Source organism: Diplodia corticola (assembly GCF_001883845.1).
Source record: "Diplodia corticola strain CBS 112549 chromosome Unknown scaffold1, whole genome shotgun sequence".
In the NCBI taxonomy this organism is placed as follows: Eukaryota; Fungi; Ascomycota; class Dothideomycetes; order Botryosphaeriales; family Botryosphaeriaceae; genus Diplodia; species Diplodia corticola.
The window spans coordinates 2,056,681-2,073,586 of NW_017971480.1; the positions used below are offsets into that span (position 1 = coordinate 2,056,681).

At 57.5% G+C, this 16,906-nt stretch overlaps 5 protein-coding genes across 5 annotated transcripts; 4 read left to right on the forward strand and 1 right to left on the reverse strand.

Moving 5' to 3' along the window:
* Positions 1 to 590: 590 nt before the first annotated feature.
* On the forward strand, positions 591 to 2,336 carry BKCO1_1000653 (uncharacterized protein; the record flags this gene model as incomplete). Its single annotated transcript, XM_020270074.1, has 2 exons — positions 591 to 682; positions 740 to 2,336. 2 exons carry the CDS (start codon positions 591 to 593, stop codon positions 2,334 to 2,336), a joined length of 1,689 nt encoding a protein of 562 aa, XP_020135086.1.
* A 2,312-nt stretch (positions 2,337 to 4,648) lies between these two features.
* On the forward strand, positions 4,649 to 7,484 carry BKCO1_1000654 (serine threonine protein kinase; the record flags this gene model as incomplete). Its single annotated transcript, XM_020270075.1, has 2 exons — positions 4,649 to 5,121; positions 5,177 to 7,484. The coding sequence occupies 2 exons, from the start codon at positions 4,649 to 4,651 to the stop codon at positions 7,482 to 7,484; spliced, it is 2,781 nt and encodes a 926-aa protein (XP_020135085.1).
* Positions 7,485 to 9,313: 1,829 nt separating this feature from the next.
* Positions 9,314 to 10,580, forward strand: BKCO1_1000655 (bzip transcription factor; the record flags this gene model as incomplete). Its single annotated transcript, XM_020270076.1, has 3 exons — positions 9,314 to 9,485; positions 9,709 to 9,953; positions 10,008 to 10,580. 3 exons carry the CDS (start codon positions 9,314 to 9,316, stop codon positions 10,578 to 10,580), a joined length of 990 nt encoding a protein of 329 aa, XP_020135084.1.
* Positions 10,581 to 12,668: 2,088 nt separating this feature from the next.
* Positions 12,669 to 13,323, forward strand: BKCO1_1000656 (peptidase ma family protein; the record flags this gene model as incomplete). The annotated part of the gene is made up of 2 exons (XM_020270077.1): positions 12,669 to 12,789; positions 12,899 to 13,323. 2 exons carry the CDS (start codon positions 12,669 to 12,671, stop codon positions 13,321 to 13,323), a joined length of 546 nt encoding a protein of 181 aa, XP_020135083.1.
* A 746-nt stretch (positions 13,324 to 14,069) lies between these two features.
* BKCO1_1000657 (transcription initiation factor iif subunit) lies at positions 14,070 to 16,325 on the reverse strand (the record flags this gene model as incomplete). Its single annotated transcript, XM_020270078.1, has 3 exons — positions 14,070 to 14,272; positions 14,352 to 14,814; positions 14,868 to 16,325. 3 exons carry the CDS (start codon positions 16,323 to 16,325, stop codon positions 14,070 to 14,072), a joined length of 2,124 nt encoding a protein of 707 aa, XP_020135082.1.
* Positions 16,326 to 16,906: the final 581 nt, after the last annotated feature.

The following is a 16,906-nucleotide window of genomic DNA, read 5'->3' on the forward strand; positions in this document are numbered from 1 at the left end:
CAGTTCGGGGAAGCTCATGGATGCCTTGATAGGTTGTCGGAAGGCTTCTTCCCAAGTGAAGATCTGTGCGCCACGTATGCTCATGTCTAAAAGGCTGCTCTGCCTTCTCTTTGGCAGATTGACTGCGGGGTTTGATCAGGTCGCAAAGGACCTAGACAGATGTGCAGACAATGCCCAACAAGGACCCTCACCACATAGTGGAGAGCCTGGCCAGTTCAAAGTGGACAATGCTTGACCCAGTGGGTTGGGCTGTCAGCTGGCGATGAATAATGTTATGCTGAGCCTCCAAACAAACGCGTACATACCTAATGTGGAAGCAGCGACGGATTCGCGACTGCCTTCGCGGGTGGCGGACCGCGTTTGTCCGCTCGCGGGCTCCGTCACCTCCAGGCCCGCTGATATAAACCCTCTTCTTCGCCGCTGCTGCAACGTCTTCCTCTTTCTTTCTGCACCCCATACCTTCATTCGTACTCTCGCTGGTACACTTCTTCTCACTCCCCCTCTTACCGCGTTCGCATTCGCACATTCCATCCCCGCGCTTCAAGCTCCCGCGCTCAACGGCCCCAACACCGAGCTTGACCTGTGTCAAGATGCGCTCACTTTCGCACCCGCTGGCCTACGTGGCCATGCTCCTTCTTCTACTCTTCGGTGTCCAGGTCGCCCACGCTGGCGATGCTGAAGGGTCAGTCGCTTCACCTCACTTGCCCAGGGTATTTCAATACTACTGACTACATTACAGCCCCACCGATGTCTGCCTCAGTGCCTATGAACCTGGATGCGCATGGCCCGCCCATGAGTACACCAACGTTCCTTGCTGCCCTGCTGATCGTCCGGTCTGTACCACTGTCATGGGCCACACCGGATGTTTTTCTCTTGATGAAGTCGAGGGTGGTGACGTCGTCGCTCGTGACGGCGGCTACCCGTACTCGACCATCACATTGGACTTCGGCAACTCTGGAACTTTGTCTGCGGGTATTCCTTCCAGCGTCACCACGCTGTCGGACTCGTATGCGCCCAGCATCACTGCGCCAGCATCGGACCCTTCGTCAAGCCTGCTCGCAACCTTGGACACTGCCAGTTCTTTCGAGACGGTCTCATCTGCGATGGTTTCTTACGGTCCCGGCGAAATCTTGGATTCTTCCAATTCGTTCTCAAGCCAGTCAATCTTCACTGATCCCACCCCCCTGGCTACACTACCCCTGCCCACCGTCACTGTGCACGTCACGACATTGACTGTTGGTGTAAATACTCAGCACCACTCCGTCATCACGAGTTCCGCTACCAGAACCGTCGAGCCCTTTGTTCATTCCTGGACTTCGGCTCCAGCTTCAGACCCCGTCTTCATGGCTTACACGGATACTGACTGGTACGGGCCCATTACCGCGAGGACGACTCCAGTCGCCTCTCCTGTCGCTCGGGAGTTTACGATCGCGGATGACAACGTGGATGCAATCACTTTCCATCCTCTGTCACCGGTAACTGACGGCTCGGGTTTGATTCCTTCTTCGCATTCCGACGCCTCTCTTGCCGCTCGGGAGCTCACCAGTATCTCGATTGCTGAGGGCGATGTAACTACAATCACTGTCAAGAACGCGCAGAGTACTTATCCTCTGGCGTTGATCACTAATAGTGCAGCCTTGATTCCGTCCTCATGCATCAACCTTGCCACGGCTACTGGCTCAGCTGGTACTCCGCTCTATTACACTTTCGTTGCGCGTGGTTGCACGGAGGGCCCCGCCACGACAGTGTCCAGCACTTCAACCACGACTTCGACCTCAGTCATCAGTTCATTCGAGAAGGCTGCTGTCGCTTCTGAGACTCCCATTGGCTCCGGTCTGGATCCCTCGTCGGAGCTTGAGAAGACAACCATAGCCACCACGACTACCGGCGCTTGCGGTAGTGCTGGCACAGTCACTGTCGTTGTTCAGGCGACACCCAGCACGTCGACCGTCACAATTTGGTACAGCACCACGCCCACTCACTCCAGCACGACCTCTTCGATTGCAGTCTCCAGCGACAAGCTCTCATCTAACAGTGCTGCATCCGCGGACCCTAGCAGCTCTGCTGATGCAGCCAACACTGAAGTTTCAATGAGCTCGGTCATGCTCAGCAGTTTGTCGTCTAGTGTCGTCACACCCCCGATGACACCGACGACGCCCAACACACAGGGCACTCCTACACCGATGACGCCCAACACACAGGGCACTCTTACACCGACGACGCCCAACACACGGGGTACTCCTACTCCGACCGTCTTCAATGGCGGCGCCGGTGGTATCAAGGTCAGCCACAGCTTGCTGACCATCCTCACCCTTGCTTTCTTTCTCCTCCAGTAATTGGAGCTCGAAGTGATGGCCCATTCATTTTCTATTTGCTAGCAGGGCTTCTTGAAAAGGCTTCTTTCTGGCACCCATTCGTGCTGATTAGGCCGAGATAGCCCGCGGTGGTATTTTTAGTACAAAAATCTCATTGTTTCCATGCAGCTTTCTTGACTTTGTGATATGATCTTGAGTGTTAAACAGCTCATTATGCGTAATAGATGAAGAGCTAGATGACGCGAACTCCGGTAGCTGCTACATGAGTGGTAGGTACTCTCCGATCGACGGTCATTCTGCAGTAGAGGCAAGCCCCAAAAAAACAGCGCTGGCATGATGTTGGGACCTGTCGTCATGCCTGCTCGATGTTGCAGCAGTCTTGTTTCCCAATCGGATGTGCAGGGCGGCTGACCAGCCGAGGCCAATCGTCGATGGGACGGTTTAGTCTGTGTTCTACTTGCATAGTGGCGGGGACTACTAGAAGCAACCCCGGATTTCACATGTGTGGAAGCTTCAGCACTCGGTAAGCCCCGATGTCGGAATAACTCAGTTTCTCGTCTGGAGATTCAGTCGACAGGAAGCTTTTATGATCATTCGCTCAATGCGGCGAATCTACAACACAAAGATAGGCGGGCGAGAGGAGTCGGGGTTGAAGCGCGGGCGCAGTCCCAATGGCTCACGCCGGGGTGGCGATCTAGACGTCGCTCAAGTGCAAGACCATGTTAGAGCAAGACGGGTGGTGACGGATGCATCGCGACACTACTAGTACTGCAACGGTGTCTTCTTGCCGGGCACGGCATCTGGGACCGGGTTATTATAGCCATTTTCGTGGTACCTAGCCAACGGCTACGAAGGGTTGCCAAATTTAGGAAGCGGAAGCGCGTGACGAAGGTGAAAGCTTTAGGCTAGGCAGATGAATTTTTTGCATCATAGCCACGCGGCTTTTCGGCCAGAAAGCTTTTCGGGGAACTGCCGAACCGAGACGCACACAATCTTAACGGGGCGGCGATCTTCATATTCGCAAGGCTTGCCTTCGATAACTGTACCTACTTATCGGCTATCAAGCGAGGCAGACGCACAGATGCTCGCGCGGACCACCAGCAGTCCAGCGCCCGCCAACGTCATCGGCGTGTGACTATGGACTGTGTTACGTGACCAGCGAGAGACGCGAAGCCAGGTCGACACGCTTCGCATCATGGGCAGGTTGAGCGTCAAACATGGCCCTCCGGGCCAATTGGCTCCCCAGCACGCTTTATGCTGTGTAATGTGGCGGGCGGGCAATTTGGGGAACGAGGCTGCATCAAATCCCAAAGGGCTGCGAGGCCGTTGCGAGGGAAGGCCGGCCGGCGAAATGGAGACGGCCGGTGCCTACGGGGCCTACGGGGCCAGCCGCATCGAGGAGACGCGTGCACGCACCGCTGGAACAGGCAGGCGGCATGCAAACCCGGGCAGCAGGAAAGCGCAGTGGCCAGTCGAGCTCCACACGCCCACGTACCTCCTGATGGCCAGCGGCGACCGCGCCGTGCCTTTGGCGACGTCGATTATTGCTGCTTGGGGCGGGATCGTCGACACAGACCGGATCTGGGATGCACGGTAGATCAGTGAATCATGAACACAGGCGGGGCAACATCTCCACCGGCACGCCTTCGGTGCGGCTGACAGGCGGAAACACGAACGTGGAGCCGCGGCGCTCAAGTCTGAAGCGGCGAGCTGAGCAGCTGAGCGAGCCCCTTTTTCTGCGCGCTGCACGCTACTGCGTATGTGGCTTTCAGGGAAACCCACGGCAGGCGGATCAACGGCCAGACCACCCTGCACGGCGGCGTAGCCGCGCCAGGCCTAGCGGTCGTTCTGGGGACGCCCGCGCGGCTGGGATTCGCTCGTGCCTGGGCGGTGGCGCGTTTCACCCACCCCTTCGCTCACAAGCTGCTCACAAGCTTTTCGAGCACCTAGGTAGTCCTTCATTCCAGCAGCGGCAAAAGGGCCACCACCGCTGCGTGATTCTAGACGCGCCGCTGTTTTTCCTTTCCGTTTCACACCATTCACTCTGCAGCAAACTCGACGGCCGGCCCTCGTTCACTGCTCGCCGCCGCTTTCCTCTCATTCGCACGCCCGAGTTTTACCACCACACGCCGGCGTACATTCCTACCGGCCGCTCTTCGTCATTTCTCGCGCGGAGCAGCTTCAGCCCCTTGACGTTCAAGACACGCACGTCCAAGACCCCGCCGTCGCTGACGATCTTCACCTCGGGGCGCTTTATTGAGCAGTGTGTCCTTGCGCAGCTCCACACTGCCTGACTCTCCACCGCGGCCCTCCCCACGCGCATCGCCATTCAAATGTCCACCAACCCCCCCAAGTCGCCCAGGTCACCGTCGCTCCGTTTCTCGCGCCAGGGATTCCACCCGCTGCGCGACAACCCCAACGACATGGCTCCCAACGACGCAACCATTGACATTCCCCTCGAGCCCGTCGTGAGCCGCTCGCCCTCGACCGGCATGCGCAGCGGCAGCATCGCCCCCATGACCAAGGTCGTCACCCACGAAGAGCCAGACGAGAAGTCGGGCCACCACTTTGGTCGCCGCGTCAAGAAGCTGCCCTCCAAGGGCGAGGCCACGGGCAAGATCGGCTACGATGGCGAGGAGGACTACATCAACCGCGTCGGCAAAATCTACTTCAAGATTCTCCACTTCAGCATCATCACTCGCTACTTCATCTACGTACTCCCGCTTGCCCTGTGCATTGCGGTGCCCATCATCGTCGGTGCCACTGCTGCGCAGGACGCGAATATTGGCGGTGTTCGGATCGTCTGGTGAGTCGTGCGCTCGGATCTGCGATCTGCACTTGACTGATATCATCGCCCCCAGGTTCTTCACGTGGATCGAAATCGTCTGGCTCTCCGTCTGGGTCGCCAAGATCGTAGCCCACTTCCTCCCCAGGATTTTCCAAATCTTCGCCGGTGTCGTCAGCTCCGGTGTCCGCAAGTATGCCCTGGTCCTTCGTGCCCTTGAGATCCCCATTTCCCTTGTCGGCTGGGCCGTCACATCTCTTGCCACCTTCATTCCTTTGATGGTCCACAACCCCGATATCCAACGCGAGGCGGCCGAGCAAAAGGCTTCTTCCACAGACGGCACTTCCACCGCCGACGCGGTGAAGGAGTGGGAGAAAGTTGTTCGTCAGATCCTGGCCGCCGCAGTCGTTTCAGCCTGCGTGTTCCTCGTCGAGAAATTCCTCATCCAGCTCATCAGCATCAACTACCACCGCAAGCAGTTCAACGCAAAGATCAAGGAGAACAAGCGCCAGACTTTCCTGCTTAGTCTGCTCTACGATGCCTCCAGGGCCCTCTTTCCCGCCTACTGCCGGGAGTTCCAGGAGGAGGATTACATCATCAACGATACCCTGAGGCTCAACATTCCCGGTGCCAAGAAGAGCCACGCACGATCCGGTTCTGCTACTCCCATGCGGCTGCTGCACGATGTCGGACGCGTTGGAGACAAAATCACCTCCGCTTTTGGCAACATTGCTTCCGAGATTACGGGCAAGCAGGTCTTCAACCCTGACTCTGCCCATTCGATTGTGGTCTCAGCTCTTGAGAAACCCCGTTCTTCCGAGGCTCTTGCCAAGCGTCTTTGGATGTCGTTCGTCGTTGAAGGCAGAAACGCTCTCTACCACGACGACATTGTCGAAGTGCTTGGTGCTGGCCGCGAGGTCGAAGCCGAAGAAGCTTTCGCGGCGCTTGACAAGGATGGAAACGGCGACATCAGTCTCGATGAGATGGTCCTCCAGGTTACCGAGATGGGTCGCAGCCGCAAGGCTGTCGCCACCAGCATGCACGATGTTGATCAAGCCATTAACGTCCTTGATGGCCTGCTGGCGACCGTGGTCTTTGTCATCTGCGTCTTCGTCTTCATCGCCTTCCTGAACACCAGCTTCGTCACCACTCTTGCAACTGCTGGAACGGCTCTCCTTTCTCTCTCCTTCGTGTTCTCGGTCACTTGCCAGGAAGTCCTCGGTTCTTGCATCTTCTTGTTCGTCAAGCATCCCTTCGACGTCGGTGACAGAGTCGATCTCAGCATGGGCGTTGACCAACTCACCGTCGAGCACATCTCTCTCTTATTCACTGTCTTTAAGCGGGTGTCCAACGGGCGTACAGTCCAGATCCCCAACATCGTTCTCAACAGCTTGTGGATCGAGAACACGAGCAGATCTCTGGCCATGAGCGAGCGGATCCCCATTTACGTTGCTTTCGGTACGTCGTTTGAGGACATCACTGCTCTCAAGGATGAGATGCAAAAGTTTGTTCGCGACAAGGACAACGCTCGCGACTTCTTTCCCGACATCGACATCGATGTTAGGGGCATTGCTGAGCTCAACAAGCTGGAACTGCAAATCGAGTGTCGTCACAAGAGCAACTGGGGCAACGAGGCTCTGCAGCTCGCCCGTCGCAACAAGTTCATGTGTGCCCTGGTTCAGGCTATTCGCAAGATTCCGATTGACCCGCCAGGTGGCAACGACGCTGCTCTTGGCTCTGCCGATCAGCCCACCTTCTCTGTTAGCGTTTCTGCCTCTGAGGCTTTGGAGCGTCGCCAGGCATACCTGGATGGCAAGGAGAAGGGTCGCCTCTATCCGTCCAAGAAGGAGGAGGCTGCGACAGCTACCTCTTCTGGCGTGGACTTCCTGGGCTCTGAGCTCCACTCGGAGAATCAGGCCATCAACACTCTGACAGCTCGTCCCATAGGAGCCGATCCTTACCGCGATGGAGCATTCCAAGATCGTGCTGACCAAGCCGACATCAACCGGACCGGCTCGATCGGCCGCCCTAGCATGGATGCTCAAGATGTGGAAGATGTGCGCAGCTCGCTGAAGCGCGAGAGCACTAAGGGCAAGCGCAAGGCTGGGCCGATGAGCCCGTCGGCGATTAGTGTTTCGGGACCTGGCGGCGAGATGAGCGAGTACTACGATTACGGTCAACAGAACATGAGCCCCGTGAGCCCACAACAGAGCCAAGGCTCATACGGATCGCCACAGCAGGGCTACGCTCAGCCGGGCACGGCTTACCGGCCTCTGCAACATCAACAGCAGCAGCAGCAGCAGCAGCGGAGCCTGCATTCCCGTGAGCGGAGCCTGCATTCCCGCGAGCGGAAGCCTAGCAACCCTTACGCAGACTCGCCGTAATTGGGGACGGCACAACAAGCCAACCGGTGTCAGTTGAGTAAACGCGGCAGGCGCGGGAGTCGTGGTTGCATGATCGAACGAGTCGACGAATCTTCTTTCGGTCCTTCAGGATTGCAAAACAAGATTACCTGCAAGGGTTTACGGGCCGGACGAAAGGGGTAAAAGGGTTTGACAAAAGCAGAACTTTTTTTTATTGTGCTTATGCATTGCATATGGCGGTCATTGCCCTAGTGGCAGTTCATTTCTGACATTCAGCTTCATGTATACTATTGTAACGGGAAGGGGCGTTATTTTGCTTTGATTCATACTCTATCATTTCCAGCAACGATTCCAGCCTCACGCACAGGTTGCAGCCTTTTTTTTTCTCTTTAACTTCGATCGAATCCCAACCGCTGCCTGCCTGCTGAGGTGGTGCAGCGGACCTGGGATCGGCTTAGTCAGATCTATGTAGAACATGCAGAAGAAAGCAGCCCTTGATCGATGCACACTACTCGGTCCAACATATCAGACATGACTTGACAACGCAGCGTCTCGGCTAGCGTCGCCGTCGTGGGCGAAGGGAGAAGACGCGCTAAAAGTGATCCGACGTTTGATTCGTGGTCGACTGGGACAACCGACCACAGTCGATCGGGCGGACAGAGCCCTGTAGATTTAAAACCGTGTGCTGTTCTGTCTCTCTCTTTCTCGGCGGATTAGTTTATTGCTTGGCCTCGGCACCGGGGCGCTCAGCTCATCCCGATACGGCAGCTGCGGAAGCGAGGGCAAGGTTGGTGTGCGTGCGTGTGCGGGTGTGGGCGTGTGGATGGTGGGCAGGCAGTCTCTCTCGATGGTGGGGGTTGGTGATTGGCATTACCTAGCGCCCGAATAATCATGGCGGGAGGGGCACGGCGGTGTCAGTTCAGTCCGTCGTCTCCCTCGGTTGCCTTACGTAACCTGATGCTAAGCTAGGCTGAGGTCGCACGACGCGGTGCCCCTCCCTCACTGTGACATGAGAGCGGAGCGATGATGATGACTGTGATGATGACTACATCACTTGGGACCGCTGCGCACGGCTGTTTTGTCTCAAGAGAGGCGAAGGCGGCGGCGGGCGCGGCGCGGCGAGATGACGATCAGCTCAGCAGGGCCAAGAATAGCGAGCCAACTCCCTCACACACACACCCGCCCTGTCGGACCGGGACTGGCAGAGAGCGCCTACTAGGCGGCGGGCCAGCTGGGCGGTTGCTGGCGGCAGTGGCAGCGGCGAGTCGACGGGGATAGCCGGGTCAACTGTTGAGGAGAGGGCGCGCCAAATACCCGGGATTGGTAATCGTATCGATTGGAGAGGTGCTCGGAAACGCCGGAAATATCTCGAGTCGACGAGGTCAGCAAAGTCCGAGGCGCTGGCTCCGCCGCTGCTGCGCTGGACGGCGTGCTTAGGCGGGCGGGGTCGCGAGCGCGTACAAGTGGGCGCGCGTCGCGCGGCGAGGATGGGCCGTCTCTGGCTACTGCTCTTGCTGCTGCTGCCGCTGCTGCTGCTACTGCTGCGCGTGCGACGTGTCTGACATAGGGTTGCGTGGTGGATGCGCCTGTCTGTCGGCCGTGTCGGGTAGCGGAAGGTTCGCTGTTTCCGACGGCTCTTGGCCCTGAGCTAGGCCGCCCGCGCCCGCCCTGCCCGCGCCGAAGCATATCTTAAAGCCAGCTGTCTCCGCGTCGACTTTGTCAGAACTTATTCATCAAACCTGCAATCCAGGTAAGTGTTAGAGCCTCCACCCCAAGCGCGCCGTCCGCAAAGCAAGAGACGGGCACCGCCCAGCGACAACGATGGCCGCGCCCTCCCCCGACCTGCGCTCATGCCTCGTGCGCCTGCCAGACCGCGCGAAACCCTCGCCCCCGCCGTCGCTGCGCAGCACCCCAGCCTGCGCCCGCAACCGCTGCCCACGCCGCCCGCTGCCGTCCCACGCCGCGGGTTGAATGACGGCCGCCACGAACGCCTGGAGCTACACGATGAATCAATCGCCCTCGGTGAGTCGGAGCTGACTGCGCCCGCCCGGGATCCCCAAGCGCAGCTGCTGGACTGCGGGCTAACCACCCATGACGCGCGCAGGGCTCCACGCACAATCTCGAGATGAGTAAGCCGGCCCATACCTGCACCAGCTGCATCCCCCGTCACCACAGCTGTCTTTCGCCGCCTGCTGTGCCTGCTGTGCCTGCCTTGCCCGCCTGCTAACGCCGCACGCTGCCCCAGGTTTAAGAGAGCACCTCATCGCCGCCGGCGCCGGCCAGCCGCACCCCACGCCCCAGATCAACCCGGGTCCCACGGCGCATGCCACCGACCATAACCAACACCAAGGCCTCGACCCCTCCATCACGACCGCCGGATATCCAATGAGTGCCGGCGACGCCGCCGATGGCCACCTGAGCGAGGGTGGCCGCAAGGGCCGTCGCGAGCTCTCAACGTCGAAGCGCGCCGCGCAGAACCGCGCTGCTCAGGTGTGTGCGACATGACGGTTTGTTGCGCGCTTTGTCTGACATGCAGCTTCGCAGAGAGCCTTCCGCCAGCGCAAGGAAGAGTACATCAAATCGCTCAAGGACCAGGTCAAGGACTACGAGCAAATGGCGGACCAGTTCCGCGCCATCCAGTCCGAGAACAACACGCTGCGCGACTATGTCATCAGCTTGCAAGCGCGCCTCCTCGAGTCGCAAGGCAGCTATCCGGAGCCCCCTGGCAACATCGACCTGTCGCGCCCGCACACGGAGATCCCTCCGCCCGTCCAGGCCATGCAGTCGCCGCAGCCGCCGAACAGCTCTGGGACTTCCCAGCACTCTCAGCAGCAGCAACAACCGCAGCAGCAACACCAGCCTCAACAGCACCAGCAGCAACATCAGCAGCAGCCCGCCCCGACGGCGCCCATGTCTGCTTCGGCTGCTCAGCAACTCCAGCAGGCGGCGGCCCAGGCGGCGGCAGCTCAGGCCTCGACTGAGCATCTGAACAACGGCGCCAAGCACTCTCATGAGGAGGCTCAGTATCTCCCCGCATCCAATGAGTACCCGCCGCAAAAGCGGATGAAGAGCGAGGATGCTGCGGCTAATTCAGGTAGGCAAAGTTCTTTTGCTTGATACTTTTTGTAGTCGTGCCTTCGTTGTTACGAATTTGTCGAATGCTGCATCTGCAACCTGAAGTCGATTGGCCCGCACAAATGCTCTGACGACCGGCTTTTCTTCAAGCATCCCCAGCCCGCCGCTTTGTCTTTTCAAAACATGGTGGAGGCTGCGGAATTCTGAATATGGGTTGCTTGACGGTCTCCGAGGATGAGCCGGTTTCTTATGTCTGCTCGAAGTACCATCCTGCTCTTGGAAAACTTCTTCAAACATTGTGCGGATGCAGGAATGGAATGCCTGGATTCAGGCATTAGGATTGGCGGGATCCAAGTCATGCGAGCCTCGCCACCTAAAAACGACGAGCCTCGCCAAGCTTACTTGCTCGCGCGCTGTTGGAACCCTTTTATCAATCTGTTTCAAGCGTAGTCTCCTGAGATGCAATCGTTTCTAAACTTTTGTTAGGCCTGGACACCGCTGACTTTTGGGCTTTTTAACAGTGCCTGCACCTGCATCTATACACGCTAGCTCAGGGCATGATCAGTAACACCCATCAGTGCGACCACAGACAACGGGCTGTTGTCATGTCTGGCAGGTTATAGATCGACGTGCGAATAGCGTTGCAACCATTTGCGGAAGTTGAGACGAGTAAGCACCTTTACTGCTGACATCATCCTTGCCGTCGAACTGGAAGCAACCTTATCAAGATGATTCGGTGGAGTGATAGGACGTTTGGGGAGGAAAGAAAGACGGGGATTCTGATTACGCTTTCTTTCTCTCCGCCTCTCTTCGCTTTGCTGACACGTACCACAAATTTTTCGTTTCCTTGGGCGGCTTTAATTTTACATGCACAGCGCACACAACAACTTTGCGAGGTGTCACGGGAGGGATTTTCTTGTTTTTAGCTATCAGTGGTGGCTGGCGGGCGTATGGCGATGCTTTCGAGCATAGTGTTGACTTTTGCAGCTGTTTGATCGTATTAACCCTCATTGCTTTTTATGTCAAGCCAATCATCTCGACATGTTCCTGGATAGACGACGATTGAGAGGGTGAATTGACAGAAGAAGTGTTTTGCGTGCCAGATAAGCTTCACTCTTGGCAGCAGTCATCGTAGCTGGTAAGTAGGTGGAGATGCAGGAAGAGGCATTTGAGCGGTACCCGGTTCTTGCTCTTGTTCCTCAGGCCTCTGCCTTTGCGAATCTCAACCGACTGGACCGTGTTTCTGCAAGCCTATAGGTGAATTGTCGGCGATCTGAGAGCTGTTTGTCGAGGCCAGCCCTGATACGACTCGCACATAATCTTGGTGTCGAGTCAGCGTGAATAGAGGTTGGGCACACGATCGACGGGCGTATGTAGTGCATGTCTTTTATTTGGCCCAAGCTTGACCGCAAAGTAGCTAGCAGATGATTAAAAAGAAGAGAAAGTCATGGTTCCTTCGTAAAGTCCACCGCCCCCGCCGTTTCCTGCCGTCACCCCTTTAATATCCTCTAGAGTACGACGGTGATGTCAAAACTTTCCTTGGCAACGATTTAGTCCATTGCGTCTAAGTTTAGCAAGGTTTGACGCCTTACATACCACTGCTCGTATCTGCGCACTGGGTCCTCTCGCATCTGAGAAGGACCGGTCATGTGGCCGGCCTTTATAAGATTCGTGGGATCCAGAGGCCAGCTAGTAAATTTAGAGGACAGGCTATGTACTCTTGCATGTAATGAACGTCCAATTTTTCGAACGACTCCAGTGTGGAGCAGCACAATTCTCTTTCGACCCGGCGTTACGGGTGTGTGCCTTGGGTTTCCGATTCATCCAAACACGGAACGCACGGCTTTGAGGGTGTTCAACTGGCTTTCTCTCTTACTATTTCCAGCACGGATGCCTGTCAGACCCTCGTATTCCGTGCACAAACGCCAAGTACCGTACAAGGCTTTTCCTTAGGTAGGTATGTCGCAGAATAACGCGATCATCCCACAAAAGTCCGGGGGAGAAACGGGGGGGTTGTCCGGAGGGATATAAAGCAGGAAAGAAGTGTCGATGTACAGGTCATCATCGCTCGTCCTCAATTCTCTCCCGACCTAACCCACGACTTGGTCTCGGTACATCAACAACGCAACCATGCACAACTTCTTCACCACAACCGGCGCCGTCTTCGCCCTCAGCGCCGCCATTGCCGCCGCCGCCCCGACCACCGTCGCCGCCGACGGCAAGACGTTCAGCATCTGGGCCGACTACTCTCGTACGTGAATTCTTATTTTATTTTACTTTACCCTCCCTCCGCCCCATCCCGCTCAACCCAACAACAAAAACCCAAAAAAAAAAAAGACTAACAATAAAAAAAAAACCAGGCTGCGACCGCGCCGACGCCCTCTCCCTCCAGATCCTCGACTTCGACGCGCCCTCGAGCGAAGCCGACCCCAAGGCGACGCGCCAGCCCACGGGCGAGGACCTCGTCCAGCTCACCGCGCCCTTCAGCGGCTCCGTCACCCTCCTCGAGGTCGCCAACATGGGCCCGTACAGGCAGCAGAGCGTGTCCATCGAGCTGTACGCCGCGCCGTCGGGCGACGCCGCCGTCTACGGCAACGCGACCTTTGAGCCCGGCTCCGAGGTGCGCAGCTGGAGCCTGGTCAAGTGGGGCGCGGCCAAGGAGGGCGAGGCGCTGTGGCCGAGCGAGGGGGAGGAGGCCGCGAGCCAGCCCGTCATGGGGAAGGCGGGGAGCGTGGTGACGAGCGTGAGCGGCGATAGTCTGTTCTTGGAGTGGTGCACGAGGTGATGACGATGACGATCATGATGGTGTTGTTGTTCTTGTTGATTTTTGTAGATGATGTGTGTGGGGTGGGAGAGAGGCAGACAGGGGGAGAGAAACGGAGATAGGTTGACTTCTCATCTTGCTGAATAAACTATCCTCACCGGTTCCGGTCCACTTTTTGTTCCATTTTATTTGGTTCTTTTCTTCTCTTTATATCGTCTCTCGCTGAACCCGGCTTTTTAAACAAGCTCCAACACCCGCGTCCACCTTGATCTGCAAATTATCATCTCGCCAGTCGTGCAATCCGGAACCACTTTTCTTCTGTTCAAATACTGTCTGGTACCTTCCTTTACTCATCTCTAAACACTGCTCCAAAATCCCTTGGAGCCTTGCTGTTGGTCGTGGGAGTCTTCTGGGCCTAGAAGGTCTTGTCGCCGGTGGTAGGAGTCTTCTGGACTCGGGTAAACACACTATAGCTAGTGATGGTGGGGGCCTCCTGAGCCTGGGGAGGCAGTGCTTTGATGGGAGTGTGAGACCTTCCAACCGGTCTCTGTAGTGAAAAGTGGAAGCCGCCTTCTAAAGGCTCCAAAAGAAATATCCATCCTACTGAACCCTAGCCAACCATAAATATGAGGAAAACCGTAAAAGTCGAACAAGAACGCCCCGTGTGTGTCTTCCGCACACTAACTCCCCCAGTTCTAGCGTAAACGTGGTGGAAGAGAAAACAAGTTATCGTCCATCAAAGCAGTCAGGACATCGACTCTCGATTCTCATGGCTTCCGGAAAATCATCTTCGTGTTCCTATCGTACTGACCGGCCGCCTTGACATTGTTAATGAACTGGTGTTGGCTCGGGCTGCCTTGCTTGAAGCGGCCCTTGAACTTGGAAATCAAATGCTGCATGCTGGCACCCTCGGGAGGAATGACAGCGCGGATCTCTTCGACTGTTGGAGACTGGCCAAAATTGGCAGGGGCTGTTTATAAATGGTAAGCAACTGCCCACCATATATCCAAAACCATGGTTCGCAAAGGAGAGGAGAGAACGGGACTTACTACGTGGCTTGGCGCCGGCAGCGCCGGCAGCTGGACTGCCTGCACGGCTGCCTGTAGCACCCACGACAGGACTACCAGCACGGCTCCCGCCAGGGGTTGGCGCTTGCGAGCTTGCTGTTGCCTTGACCCGGGACGCCAGTGGCTTGCCGCTGTCAGTGGCATCGCTGTCACTGCCACCTCCACCGAACTTCTTCTGCTTCTTGCGTGAAGACTCGTTACCGCTCTGCTCGGAGAGGTTGGGAGAACCGGGGCGCTTAAGAGCTTGCGATGAGGACAGCTTGAGCGGGTCGCCAGTCTTTGGACGGTTTGAGGGCGTGTTGCTGCCTTTGGTGGAGGTGCCTGATGTAGTCTTCTCCGTGGTCTCGCTAGCTTTGCCCTTGCCCTTCTCCGCTGCAACTTTCTCTTCTTCACGCTTACGCTCCTCCTCCTTTTGGCGCTCGGCTTCCGAATCTTCCGACTCGCTCTGTTATCCCGTTAGCACTTGCAAGGCGCAAAAAGGATGACGGGGCCACTCACATCTTCAGAGTAAGGGTTCGCATCGCTGTCATCCAGGTCGTAGTTGTAATTCTTCTCGCGCTTGACAATCTTCTTACGCAAGCTCTTCTCCAGCTTCTTCTTCAACTCAGCCTCCAAAGCTTCTTCTTCCTCCTGCTCCCATACGTCCTTCTCTTCTTTGTTCGCAAAGAAGTTTGCCGACAACTGTTCACGCTTGATCTTCTCCTCCGCATCCTTTGTTGTCTCGTCATCGCCCTCGAACAGACCATTGACGCCCTCCTCATCATCGGCAAACTCCTCTTTCTCGTCATAATCGATGATGTCGGCATCAGGGGCAGCTTCGGTCTTCATCCAGTCGTCATCATCCTTACTGCGCCTCTTGGGGCCCTCGTCGTCATCGCGGCCTCCACTGCGGGTGAACAGACCCTTAGACCTTATGGCGCTGTCTTCTGCCATCTGCTTGAGCTGCTTCTGAGCATCCATCTCTCGCATCCACTTGGGAACGTTGGTCTTTTTAGGCTCGCCCTGAGGGACAAGAGCCCAGCGAGACAGAGCAACCCCGCCCTTCTCCTGCCTCTCGATTTCCTCTACCGACATGCTGACGGCCTTGTCCTTTGCGGAGAATTTGTACCATTTCTCAATGGGGACCATGCGGTACTTGTCCGTCACCTCGCCCGTCTGCGGGTTAACGGTCTGCTCCCCGACCATCATGACATGGCAGTCCGAAAGGGCAGCCTCGTATGCACCGACCCAGGTGTTCTTATTGTCAAAGTCCTCCAAGTGCCATGGCAGCGTTTCCTCATAGCGCAGGCGCGAAGCTTTGACGGACTTGGCAGTATCGTTCCGTTCGTAGACCTGCTGGATTTTCTTCTTGTTGTCGACAAATGTCCTTCCCTTGGACTTGGGCGCAATCTGGGCCTGTATCTCTTCGCGATTCCGGCGCCTCTCCTCCTTCAGAGCGTCTATCCGGAGCCTTTCCTTTATCTCCTCGTCATTCTCTTCGCCCTCTCCCCCAGAGTCGGCACCTGCACCGGACTTTCCAAGCGCAGCATCGCGTCTGTGCAGGCGAATGGGGCGGGTGAACTCTTCCTGGTCGGTCGGATTGATGGGTTTTCTCGACTGAAACTTGACGATGTGGTGCCTCAGGCCCTCCATAAGCGCGCGCTTGGTGGTGAAAAGCGGCGTCGCCTTCACGTTGGCGCCAGCGGGCGGCATAAAGTTCTCGTACAGGTTGCTGGAAGGCGCGGGCTTCTGCTGGGCGGCGGCGCCGTTGGCAGGAGCACCACCGGGCTTCGCAGCAGCCGGCGCAGGTCTTCTTGCCAACGCACGCTTATCCTTGGCGCGTTTCGGCTGGACTAAGGGGTTGGCCTTTGGCTTCGGCGGGCGACGGAAAGCTGACGGGGCGCTGCCGTTCGGGGTGTTGCTCGCACTGGCGCCGGTAGGCGTGGAGCCAGAAGGGCCAGAGGGAGTGGCGCTCATGACGGGCAGCGGGGAGCGCGGGGCGGGTGGAGGAGGCTGGGGTGGTGCGGTCGCGCGGGCGCGATGATGTAGTCGGCAGCAGCTCGTGCAGGCTCAGAGCAGAGCGGCAGTCTGGGGCAGGCGCGCCAATGCGCACGGGCGACAGGGCGACGAGAGGCCGTGTCGCGGAGGCGATGCGACAAAGAGCGGGCGGGGCGGGCAGGTCGAGAGGGTGAAGGGCTTTGTCGTGTCGATGGAGGTTGCGGAGCTCTGGAGGCGGCAACGCTGGGCTTGGATCTCGGCCTGGCAGCGGGCAGGGATGCGGCGGGCGGGAAAAGGTAGGACCGGCCGGGCGGGCCGCTGGGGCAGGCTGGGCAGGCGTGAGGCGGCAACTTAGCAGGGCTGGCGTATGCGGGCCTAGCGCATCATTGAGCCTCGCATCCCGTTTGCTGCATCTCTCCCCACCATGCCTCACCCCGGCTTTCTCTGAGTCCGCGCCGCTGCCCCGAGCCATCCCGTCGCCATCCTTATGGATGCCGTCCGCCCTTCTACCCTCTTTCCAGCTTCCAGTTTGCACCCCACGTGGCCCCCGTGAGTAAGGC